At 38.6% G+C, this 12,734-nt stretch overlaps 1 protein-coding gene across 1 annotated transcript; it reads right to left on the reverse strand.

The window, feature by feature from the left end:
- Nucleotides 1–3,169: 3,169 nt before the first annotated feature.
- Nucleotides 3,170–8,196, reverse strand: ap3s2 (adaptor related protein complex 3 subunit sigma 2). Its single transcript, XM_012818355.3, has 6 exons — nt 8,022–8,196; nt 7,471–7,562; nt 6,220–6,331; nt 5,388–5,459; nt 4,618–4,725; nt 3,170–3,721 (listed from the first exon to the last, which is right to left on the reverse strand). The coding sequence occupies exons 1-6, from the start codon at nt 8,088–8,090 to the stop codon at nt 3,596–3,598; spliced, it is 579 nt and encodes a 192-aa protein (XP_012673809.1). The 5' UTR covers nt 8,091–8,196; the 3' UTR covers nt 3,170–3,595.
- Between the last annotated feature and the right edge of the window lie 4,538 nt (nt 8,197–12,734).

Raw genomic sequence — 12,734 nt, forward strand, 5'->3', positions numbered from 1 at the left:
ACTTGTATTGTTTCTTTCTCCACTAATCTTCCAGTAATCACTGTAATTTAGTTTGTAACCAAATAATTTATAGCCAAACCATTCCTTGGTGCTGAGGAAACATGAATTTGTCTTAATATCAAACTGGGAAAAAAACAACAGTGTATTCTGGGTGTGTACTTAGTAGGTATATTATCTATATGAGTATGTGCGTAGAACCAAAGGGGTCAAGGACATCACACAAGGCAAGACCAAAGTTTGCCTCGAAGAAGATCAAGTGCTTGTGGAGGACTATTTCTGCCGATGTGGAAACGAGAAAGCTTTGCTTCTATTGGAGTTCTTTCTGTTATGTTTTAAATTAACAAATACACATGGTCAATAGTACAAAGATGCTTGGATTGTTATGCTCAGATGAATTCTTCAACGTCAAGAAATTAAATGATACGTCGTGTATAGTGTAGATAAATAAAGAAATTGGTTGTGGCTTGGCTTTTTTACACAACTGTACAATGGAAAATGCAATCCTGATCACAATCTCTTAAAAAAAAAGACTGTGTGTGGCAATTATGATTTTGAATAACCTTTTCTTGATCACCTCAATTCCACACCACACAAATAGCTATTCATAACTGAATCAAATACACCATATCAAAAACTACAGTGAGAAAAGTAATAAAACAGCAGTTTTCTAGATAGATCATTAAACCCCTTTGCTCCTCAGGTCTGTGATCGGATAAAGGTGTGTGTGTGCGTGTGTACGGTATGAAGTGTGTGTGTGTGTGTATGTGTGTGTGTGTGTGTGTGTGTGTGTGAGAGGTCACAGGGCCCACACCACCACCTGTTTGAACAGTCAAATGAGGAGGAATTATGGGAACAAGGGGACATCTGTCAACCGTCACCAACAGACGTTTTTTTGTCAAGTTTATCTACAGCTCCCCTTTCAATCGCTGTACTTACCAGTGTGTTACCTTTTGCTCTAATGGGTACGACCCAGTGAGGTATCAACCAACATTTACATTGAAGTGTGAACCTGCGCCTCCCTGAGAGATCTGCACTATCTTTTTCAGACTCCTTAAGGTCATCAAGTACATTAAAATAATACTAGGTTGTTATTTGACTAAATTGATCCCTATTAGTACAAATAACTGTTTCTCTCTTTCTCTCATATGTAATTCATGCACAGTGTGGCCTTTTGTTTCCTCATTGTAATTTGAGAATCCTTTGATCCCGACTAAAGTGTTCTGACACAGCAGCATCCCTACACCAACAGTGTGATAAAACACAGTTCTCTTTGTCACTCCCCCCAAGAACTACCCACTTCCCACCACAGAGTCCCATCACAGAGTTAGGGTTAGATTAGATAGGCTTAGATTAACCCTAACTTTCCATAGATGAACAGTTGCAATGCATGTGTAGCTGTGGAACCACCCACAGCATCACATTTAAATTGATGCCTGGCATCATGAAGAACAACAAGTCCTGTTCCACTCAGAGCACAGGAGACACGTGTTCCAGACAGACCTGTATAGACCTTAGACGGGGACATTGTGGACACACAAAAGAGGGGGGAATAATGTAATATAAAACTGTCCAATGTGATTTAACTGCTTCAGTCCATGAGGAGAGTCAATAAAAAAACCTTTTTACAGCTCAACTTGTAAAAACTCTGGCTTGATCCAGCGATTGTTGCACTATCTGGACACTTCGATAATCATTACATTCATGGACACGATAAAATGGGATATGAGAGATAAGGACGTACGTTGCATAAAATATCAAGTGTCCAATCAACTTGAGAATCATGGCAATGCTCCTCGGCGTGAAGTCCTTCCTTCATACTTTTATAAATGCTCATAAGAATACAGAACAGGCAGGTTATCATCGATCCGAGGCTTCAAAACATGAAAACAGGGAGGAGGTGAACACCCTGAGGCTCAAGGTGAGGATGACGGTACTTTGAATAAAAGATACGGGCTCTACGCCCACCCATTCTGGTCACACTTTGTGACATGGAAACACAGCATAAATGGTTTTATGAGTTCCTGCCATCGCCACTCTGCAGATTCTATGCGATAACATCTGCCCTTTGCCTGCTGTGCATCTCTCCATCAACACCATTATCAGATTTCAAGATATGTAATACACAGATCTGAGCCTGATAAATCATTTGCGAAGACTGTGATGGGTTTGAAGTAAGGAAATAGCCAAGTAGTATTATTTAAACACCAAATGAACTTTGAATCTGTTCAGTTTTACTTTTGATAACACCATGTGTTAAGAGTTGGAATGTTGGAGGAGGAAAAGTCCAGGGGCTTCATTTCTGTGCATATTCTGCTAGAGCTCAAAGAAACCAATTGACAACATAGCCAGTGAAATCTCAAAAAACCATCTCGGTAAAATGGTTACGTCAAATTATCAGCCCTGCTGTTGTAACGATTGTGCTTTGTTATAGGGGAAAAGGCTGGATTTCCGAGGCATTTTAGGCAGCAGAGAAAAGTGGTTGCTGTAGGAGAGTACTACTCCCTCTGCCGTGTACTGTTGTATCTTTGCAGGCCGTTTACATGCACAAAAATACTACATAACACACTAATGGAAAGGGAAAAACAAAACAGGTCCTCTTTAAAATGTGGCTATGGCACTGACTGCCTGGATAAAGACAGTTTCAAGGCGGCCACATGAATGCCTTGGATCCCTGCTCAGTGTCATGAAGCAGATAGGACAAAGTGCTGGTATTGTGCATCGGAGTTATAACACTTTAGAGAATTTATACTATAACACATTTTTTAATACGCAAATTTCATTCCATACGTCAACTTCTTTCTGTGGACCAGGTCTGGGATAAGCATTAGACTTGGCAAAAAATGAGGCACTAAGAGATTTTGCAACAAGGTGAAAGTTTTCACAACATGCCTTCTCTGAATGCCAAGGGTAGCCTGCCTCACGACTTCCTTTTTCCAGCCCTTTCCAGGCTCCATGGGGGAACAAATGCTTAGTGCACTAAAGAGCACTAGTACTGGATATTCAAAAGTGCAAGACAGCTTTTCACATTGAACAGGAGAAAGATGTCTGAGGACAGATGTCTGTTTTGACACCAAGCTATTCCCATGGAGAAGAAGAAACCGAAATATTTGTTACTCTCCTATGTTTACACATCTTTGGAGAATATTACAATAAACCAACAATACATATACACATTTGATAAATATGTTTTAATGAGAGGACATGTGCCATCTACAAAGCATACAAGAAGAACTTCAGCTGTTGTGGGTTCTCAAATGACTCAAAACTACACATTATATTTAGGTTTCCCTCAACCTTTCCTTAATCCTTTACCATTATCCTCTGTTTTGGAATGTTTGAAATGCTTAGGGTATCCCTATACAAAGCAATAAATAAATATATGTGACATTGCAAGCTTTAGCATGACCTACTGAAAAGGACCACAACTGGAACAGTGATGAAACCTATGGGAAACATTTGGTACAGTATCGCACAGATCGAATGTAAGAAGAATCCATACCTCAGTCTCACCTTTGACACATTACAGAGGAAAACACTCACAATGTCTTATCAACATTCATTGTAACATAAATTAAAATACAAACGGGCATCTTGATCAGAATGGGGAGAGGCTAGGGACTTTAATGTTGATGTCGCCAATGTTGATGTTGCGAGGCATTTCTGGAAGGTTCATATTTTTAACCGCTGACACAGCACGGGCAGGGGCCGCCGACAATCCACCCTGGTACAGAGAAAAAAAAATTAACTTTAACCTGTTAAGCTACAATAAAATTCCAAACCCTACTTAGGATAAACAATAGAAAATACTGACAAAATATTAGATAGATTTTTTTTATTAGATAGACTTTTTTTGCCTTTATTTTCATTAGGTTCCTGTACTGGCTATAAAACACATTAACACATTTGTAGTCTCACATTAATTAATTTATTTTGAGAGAGAGGGCTTTAGCTCACACAGGTCATTCTTGTGAGCACTGGTCTATTATGTTCATCATTGGTTAGCTCCAAGGACTAGTTAGTTACTTACTGCTCAGTGCCTCTGACAGCTAGCACTGACCACTGGTTATTACCAATAGGAGGAGCTCCAGAGACTGTTCAGTAGTCTCTGACCAGCCAGTGCCGTTATCAGCCATAAACTGACACTGATCTTTTCAGCAGGAAAACCTCCTGAAACTGGTCAGTGGCCATACAGGGGCATTGACACTTGCCATAGAAAAAAACACCGTAGAGTTTGCCTATTTTATCTATTTGAACTTTTGTAGTGTATGGTTATACTCTATTATATATGTTACTGAGAAATGTGGAATCACTTGTCATGTCTGACCATAGTTTCTTCTCATTACAGACAGGAATTGGTAAATGATATTGGATATTGGACAATTCAGAGTCTTAAGTTTGTGACAGGTGATTATCTCTAGAGGGGCAGGACTAAGAAAAAAGTTTGGCCAAGATGGTGAAAGCTAAAGGCTACAAATAGCATGTTTACACATTTATATAATTATAAGATTATACTGATTGTTGTTTCTATGTTATATTAACTTAGCCAAGGAAGAGATTGGTTTTGACATTCAACAGTGCTGACAGGGTCATGGGGTCCCAGTCTGTCCAAAAACTCACCTCAGACTTCTCCATTCTGTTCTGCATCTCCACCTGGGCCACAATCTCATTCATGTTGGTTTCCAGCACCATCCCTCCCATCACAACCTCCTGTAGGATGCAATGGACCTGAGGAAGAGACGGATACAAACATACGTATAGCATCGGACACGTAAATATATACACAAAATATGAGTAAAGATGGTAAGACTAGAATGGAGTGGGAATTTTTAAAAGGGGCATTAGTTTAGCATTAACACAATCAAAGCATTGACTTAAGCCATCACTGTCCTTTACCTTGGTGGGTCTTGATACTCTGACATTCGTTAATAACTGTCTAACCAGATAAACATGTGGCTATTTGAATATATCGATTAAGTACAGAACATTTCAATACCTCTGCATCATCCATTGAACAGATGACATTTTATCTTATCATCTGAGTCATAAAGGTGTGAAATGACAGATAAAAAAGACGCCTGTCTGCACTGCCCCAGTGTCATATTACTGTGCATCTGTTAATAATTACTTCTGCATTAACTATTCGTTAAGATATCAAAAATGGGTGGAATAAGTGTGTGTGCTTGAGCAATCATGATAAATAAAAAAAATGACCAAGACCAATAGTGTGCTTGCTATTGCTTTGCAATGCTCTGTGTTTGAGCAATCACACTGATAAGAAAACTTAAGAAGATCAATAGTGTGCTTTCATACACAATGCTGTGAGCAATCACACTAAATAAAGCTGAGTGTAGTCTTACTGTGAATTCGGTGATGTGGCACAAACCCACCTTGTCCATGTGAAAGATGAGATCCAGTTCACAGACATTCTCAAAGCATTTATCCAGGGTTTCCACAAAGACCTGTTATAAACAGTGGGACAGGAAAGCTATGAAGTCTGGGTAATCACAAGCAAGTAACTATAATCCACAGAAATATAAACGCCAACCATGGCCCGGCATGAGGTCATACAAAAGCAGACGCTTGGATCTGAGGGTAGTGATGCACTTTTCATGTGATGATAGCCTATTGCCCATTGGCTAGGTGTACAAACATTTTACAGAGGCTAGCAGAGCTTTGGTCATTACCCCTGATACCCCTGTCCCAATAGTTATTACAATACAATGCTAGTAAAGCTACTAAACTTAAAAGTCAATTAATAAACTTTCATGTGAATAAACAACCTTTTTAAAAATTCACATGTTAGCCCAAATTTAAACTTTGTCCTTAAGGGTCATTGACCGGATGAAATGTCTTTTAGGTTGTTTCAAGTTAGTGGTTTGAAAGCAACATGGCTAACATAAGACGTGCAGGATAATCTAAATAATTCAGCATTGAATAAAAGCTATTTACACTATTAACACACCACCAAAACCTTTTGTTGTACACATGCATACATGTTTACATGTATTCATTTGTCAGATGCATGTATCCAATGTTGCTCACAGTATATTTAAACAGTCTACATGGGGAATTACACCATGTTCATGGTTGTAGTATCTTGGACCAGTTTGGACCCTGATGGCTGCTCCACCTCAAGGTCTGTAGTCTTAACTTCAGTAGAGGCCAGGGATACAAAAATGACCCATAGAAATGCCATGATAACTTCAAAGTCAGGCTTACCTGAATTAGATCTAAAATTCCCAACTCGCTTTCGGAGGAGTCCACACAGAACACGAAGTAAAGAGTGGCGTAATGCCTGTAAATCAGCTTGTAGTCCGAACCTCCTATTAAACTACAAGAGAGAATGATGGAAGGCAGTGAGCCTCAACACACGCATGTAGCCTGCAGGAACAAAGCAGTTGTAATCCCAAGAACAAGGTTTACTATGCGATTTAATCAAACATCTGGTCTAATCTGCCAGTAACTCTTGCAAGCCCTGTCCGTTTTCCGGTGTTACGGATCCACTGGGCTTCTTTTGAACTCGGGATGAGCGTTGGCATGTGACCACAACATTAGTAATTTTACCCTATTTCACAGCATATGTGACAATGATTCTACAAATTATAAAACGTACAAGTTCATTACAGTGTGGTGGAGATGGAGTATTTTTTTGCAATGTGATCTTTGTTCATGTACATGCAGAACGTGATCTTAAGGATATGTCGTCAAAATCAAGCGTAGGCTACACTTTCAATCTCCCCATAAACGATGATCACTTGAGAGAGAGAGGGCTGTTTAATGTTTAGGCTAGCCTCCTCCCCGCCACATTGTAAAATCTTAAAAGAACAGCAATTGCATTGTGCTTGAGATACACGCAGCATTCCTCTCTGCTTTGAGCATCTTCTTTGCATCAATAGGCTATACTTTCTCAAACTGATAGTAAGCTACCAAGGCCTACCTGCGATGTGTGTGTATTATTTATTTTTATTTACTTTTACCATCGTACCGCTTTCTAACTGTATTTAAATGTTCTCAGTACAAACTGGTTGGTGTTATGTAGGCTAGCCTACCATCATGAAGTTCAGCTAAAAGAAGCTATAGCCTAACTACACCTTTTTCGGTTCGGGCACACGAAGACGTTTCTATTGCCTCAGAGTAAGAAAAACACGCTTATAATATAATGCGGTGAAAAGAGTTATGCTCAAATGTAATCACTAAACCCACTTGCCTCAAGTTAACAGCCTACCCGCACAGTAGTCTTTCAGTGTTTAAATGAAGTAATTTACTTTTGCAGTAAACCACGTAACACTGCGTTGTTGTGGTCCCCAGCTGAAATGACCCCCTGTAGATCCGTAGCACCGGGAAACGTTTTAGCTTAAATGTCAGTTACTTCATAAAAACTGCAGTTTTGACTTACAGGTCTAACGTTTTTTTAGTCAATGAGTCACTTACAACATCGATGGCACTGAAATGATGAGTGACTGAAATTACCTTCCACCCTCTAAGAAATTGCAGACATTGTCATCCCTCTTAGACACCAGATGAAAAGTCTCTCTGATGATTTGTTGTTGCATATCTTCAGCCTATTGAAGAGAGATGATGAATTAACATAAAGTTGCCAGCTTGCGTTGTATAATGCAGTTATCAATAATAATTTGAAAGCCAATATAGAGATGCAGGGGTATTTACAATTACAGAAGGAAAAGAAAATCGCAAAATGTCCTTCGCTCGACCTAAGCTAGCTAACTAACTAACGTTAGCTAGCTCAGCTTACAGACAGCTTTACTAATAAGAAAATGAGGGAACATTTTTACTTCAAAAGATGACTGTAAGGGGGGGGGGGGGTAACTGAAAATTGAAAAAAAAAGAAAGGCTGGACGAATACTAGGGCTGAGTTAGCTTGATAAGGTAGGTAATCTTAGTATATCTGACCAACTCAACTATCGCTAGCTAGGTCTGATAGCTGCCTCACGATAGTTGCAAAACCCACACAGATTCTGCTGGATTGTTTTGTTATCGATATCAATCGTTAATGGACTTACGAAGTATTGATAAAATCGGATGAGGCGTGGTTTTCCATGGTTGTTGAAAATCAAGATAGCCTTAATCATCTTCTCTCTCTTTCGAGAAAGATTTCATGAACAGAAATATAAACAGTAGCTTCAGGTGATGCGACCATAGAGTGTAAGTTGTTGTCTGAGATGAAGGACCCTAGCCTGAATGCGAAAAGTGTTGTCTAAGATTTCGCCTGAAACATCACTGTGTGAGCTGAATTGGTCGATTGTGGGCCATATTAGAATTGAACACATGAGAGCCCAAGATATGCATTATTGATATTGATAGTACAATATGTTTAACCATTGTCTTGAAAATGGTTTAATCTCTCGAATTTTAATCCGCCGGGCACATAATCATGACATCTGGTGGAGAAGCAGTTTTAGTGCAGTCAAACGAGAATACACAATCCAGTCCCGGATATTACTAGCCTGACGATGTCATACTCATAATTCTAGTCAGAATATGAGTCTGATACCGCTCCAATGGGCTGTGATTATATGGGGCGCCGTTTGTAAAATGTTGCACGTTCGAAAATCCTGCTCAGTTTTGCTACATTTAGCATTTTCATATGGAACAAAAAGCACGACAATATTCGAATGTCACTTTTTCAAGCATTTAGAGAGAAATTCATGTAAATTCATGCGATAACTTTTCCAAGGATATTTTTTGGCAGTAACACAAAGTTGTTAAATAATATAAATATTTCATCTAAATGTTAATGTTAAATGTTAAATGTACATGTTAAATATAAATGTAAATGTTAAATGTAAATGTTAAATATAAACGTAAATGTTCAATGTTATACATAAATGTTAAATATAAGTGTTAAATGTAAATGTTAAATGTAAATACAAATATCAAATGCTAAATGTAAATGTTAAATGTAAATGTTTAATGTAAATGTAAATGTTAAATGTAAATGTTCAGTCTACATGTCAGACTTGACGACAGAACATTAGAATATTTACGGTAATTCATAGCTTTCAGTTACACTACCAGGGATACCTTGCAGGCAAAATGTGTCGACCAACAGTGGACATAGTCGAGCAGTGCAACCTACTCAATTACGATCGCCATCAAACACAGATCATACCACAATAGCCAGACAGAGATATCTAGAAAAAAAATTAATTTTGGGAACCTGTGATCCCTTTACTGCACCCGCTGATATTTGTATTTCTGTAACGTCGTAGAAGTCCCTGCCTGAGCTCCAGTTTGGAGATATTTACATATATCTAATAGAAAATCCGTCCCCCTACACACCTCAAAAACTGAAAGCCTACCAAAAGCACATATAGTAATTTAATTTTCAGAAGGGGATGGGTTAATAACGATGTCGTCTGGAAGGTGAAAACTAATAAACATCTTCATTATCAGAGCAAAGATGATTGCCATTTAATAGCTAGCTACCAGCTAGCGAGCTACATGCTGTTAGCTAGCAACCTTTAGCCTACCCAACACTGTTGTTTATCATTTTACACAATTTCCTGGTTAACACAAGTACAACCACCTGGTCTGGCGAATGACAACTGAAATTATCTTCCCAAGTATTTTCTACTGGCATTGTAGTATTACCAGTTGGATGACAAAATACAGTAGCCTAGCCTAGTTGCTTAGGTACTTGTCGCAATCTCAGAGCAGAAACCGGGTAATCCAATTTTAATCGTGTTGATGCTTTGTTTCTTGACTTTATTTCTTGATCTATTCCCGTTTTAGGTAGTTATTCTGATGAATGAGGCGACCAAAACAGGGTTAATGCTTTTATTGCAAGCTCCAAAAAGAAGGCTAGTTTACTGCCCGCCTGAGAAAAGTTGACCCAGAAGACGTCTACAATCAGCTGGAAACAGCCGGGCTTGTCTCCTCGCCGATTTGAACAGCCAACCGAGCAACAACTGTCTGGCATTTTACTACCTATGTCAGACAATTTTAAAGCGGATATATTAAATAATCTTGAATGAAAGATGGTCAGTTCCAGTATAAATTCCAGTGGTAGACAGCTGTGGAGTGTATTTTCTTGCCCGCAAGCTGGTAATTCTGACGTGACGTGAAAACTATGAAAGCCAATTACCGTAAATATTGTAAGGTTCAGTCTTCAAATCTGACATGTAGACTGAACATTTTACATTTACATTTAACATTTACATTTACATTTAACATTTACATTTAGCATTTACATTTAACATTTATATATAACATTGAACATTTACGTTTATACTTAACATTTACATTTACATTTAACATTTACATTTATATTTAACATTTACATTTAGATGAAACATTTATATTATTCAACAACTTTGTGTTACTGCCAAAAAATATCCTTGGAAAAGTTATCGCATGAATTTACATGAATTTCTCTCTAAATGCTTGAAAAAGTGACATTCGAATATTGTCGTGCTTTTTGTTCCATATGAAAATGCTAAATGTAGCAAAACTGAGCAGGATTTTCGAAAGTGCAACATTTTACAAACGGCGCCCCATATGATTATGGGGCGTGTTTCAACCGAACCAGGAAAAAAAATGCCTCTTCGCTCAATTGGATATATCTAGAACCAATCAGAGCAACGTAGTATGACCATAACGTAGACCATGAGGCCAGCTGATACATTAAACTTTTACCGGATCCCGTAGGAAGGACGGCAAAAACATCTTTTCGATCGACAAATGCCTTGATCGCGTTTCTCTGTTCCTCTTTCAAAATGAATGTGCTGTCAATGTCTTCTAAAACAGACTCGAATCACCACATTTCAGCTCTCCAACGGCAGCCATGTTTGTTGAAAACGAATTCACCCCAAAAGCTCTTTGGTGACGTGGTTGATTACGTTACGGTTGATCATCTGTCCATCATCGTATAAAGCCCGCCTTGACAATTTGATTGGTACGGCAATGTCTGTCCGCAGATAATTTCTCCTCAATGGAGTAATGCCAGACCGAACTTCCCAACCAAAAAATGTGTGGGCGGGGCTAAGTTCGGTCTGGTATCCAGGCTAGGATATTACGGAAATAAGAGAAAATTCCATAGCATGAATTTGTGAAATGCAAGAATGCAAAATCATGGAGGGACTGACAGTTGAAAGATCTAAGGGCATTTAGTTTTGATACTTCATGTATTGCACGCTGACTCTGAACCCTGCCTGTTAGTTGCGAAGATATGTCGAATGACTATTAGCTCATTGCAGCCTTTGAAACTAAATGAATTGTCTTAGCAACTGCCATCGATTACCAGCATACTGTCAATAAAGGTGGGTTTGCACTGGATGGACAGGCTACATTTTAGTAACAATACAAGTTCTATAGCCTGTGTTTTCATTTCCCACTAAAACAATGCTGTCCTGTTGTACTTTTTTTAATGAAATGCAGATGACCCTAAATATGGAATTCTTCAGAAACAAACCGTCCAAGGTAGACATAAGCATCTGAGCCTTGGTGTCTTGGTATAACCTCAACGATCAGCTGAACCAATCTTAGCCTACATATTAAGTATCTTTTTGTGATTGTTCGGAAGCAATATCCCATTGCAATTATCCCGCAGAAAAGACAAAGAAACATTATTAACTACCGCGGAAAACTCTTAAACAAAAAAGTTTCCCTTAAGGATATAACCAGGAGTTAATGAAGACACAATGGGCCTCATTCTCGAACATTTTCTTAAGTGTCTTCCTAAATATCTTCTTACGGACTTCGAAAAACCAAGAAAAGATCTCTGCTGGATTCATAAATGCCTAGAAATGTGTTCCTAAACTGCCAAAATGTCTGTAACTGTTCAGTAATTATTAAATTGAACGCGCGTTCTCGTGCACCTGAATTCTCATACAGAAACGCCCTGCCAGCTCATTATAAGGGCATGCAACTGAAGAGATGTTTGCACAATCCACAGACTCTACAGGCAAACGTGAAAGCAACTTCAGATTGATCAACATGTCAAAGCGGAAAGCGAGCACCGGTCGAGTAAACGCAGACCTAACTTCACCATTGCAGAGGTGGAGGTATTGTTGCAGAATATGGGTGTGTCAATTCTATTTCACTGGCTATATCCACGCGATTGAGTTTAGTGCTTATTTATTTATTTATTCACTTACATTTGCAGTGTTTGTGTAGTGCTTTTATTTATTTTAGGACATCACGATGCCCCGTAGAATCCTGACTATAAATGTGAAACGTAATTGTTAATGATACAAATATTCTGGTATTTATTATTATTATTATAATCAAATCCGAGGATGTCTGTAGAATTGATGTGAACGCAATCACCAACGATTTCTCACAAATTCAGCCGTTAAGAAAAATATGGCTGATTTACGAATGTACTGATTTAAATTCTGGTCTAAATTAAGAACACATCCCAGATGAGAACTTTCATGAATGCCAGATTTGTTCCGAAAACTGGAGTTTCTTAACTGCGTTCGAGAATGAGGCCCAATGATGATAACACTGGTAGATTTTAGGATGGAACAGGACATCCTCTCCTGAACTGATTCTGATAAACCCATGATCCTCAGCTGCTGGCTTGCTGTTCAACTTTTGGTGACAACCTTTGCAGGTGAGGTCTGGGTTTACATAGATTATCTTGTTTGAACTCTGCATGAGAAAAACATGTCAGAAAAGAGAGATGTCATTAAAAAAACCTCGATACACTCATTTGTGAAACAGTTAGTTGGCCAAGTAGTCAATTACTTGCAGATTGCATTGTAATTAAT

The sequence above is a fragment of the Clupea harengus genome, chromosome 3 (genome assembly GCF_900700415.2).
Source record: "Clupea harengus chromosome 3, Ch_v2.0.2, whole genome shotgun sequence".
Taxonomy (NCBI): domain Eukaryota; kingdom Metazoa; phylum Chordata; class Actinopteri; order Clupeiformes; family Clupeidae; genus Clupea; species Clupea harengus.

Bases quoted from the DNA above. Each gene is read 5' to 3' on its own strand.
- ap3s2 (XM_012818355.3), bottom strand. From the start codon at position 8,090: ATGATTAAGGCTATCTTGATTTTCAACAACCATGGAAAACCACGCCTC. The intron at 6,332-7,470 runs GTAATTTCAGTC...TCTCTCTTGTAG, and splicing joins AATTTCTTAGAGGGTGGAAG to TTTAATAGGAGGTTCGGACT. The intron at 4,726-5,387 runs GTGGGTTTGTGC...TCTCTTCCTCAG, and splicing joins TCATCTTTCACATGGACAAG to GTCCATTGCATCCTACAGGA.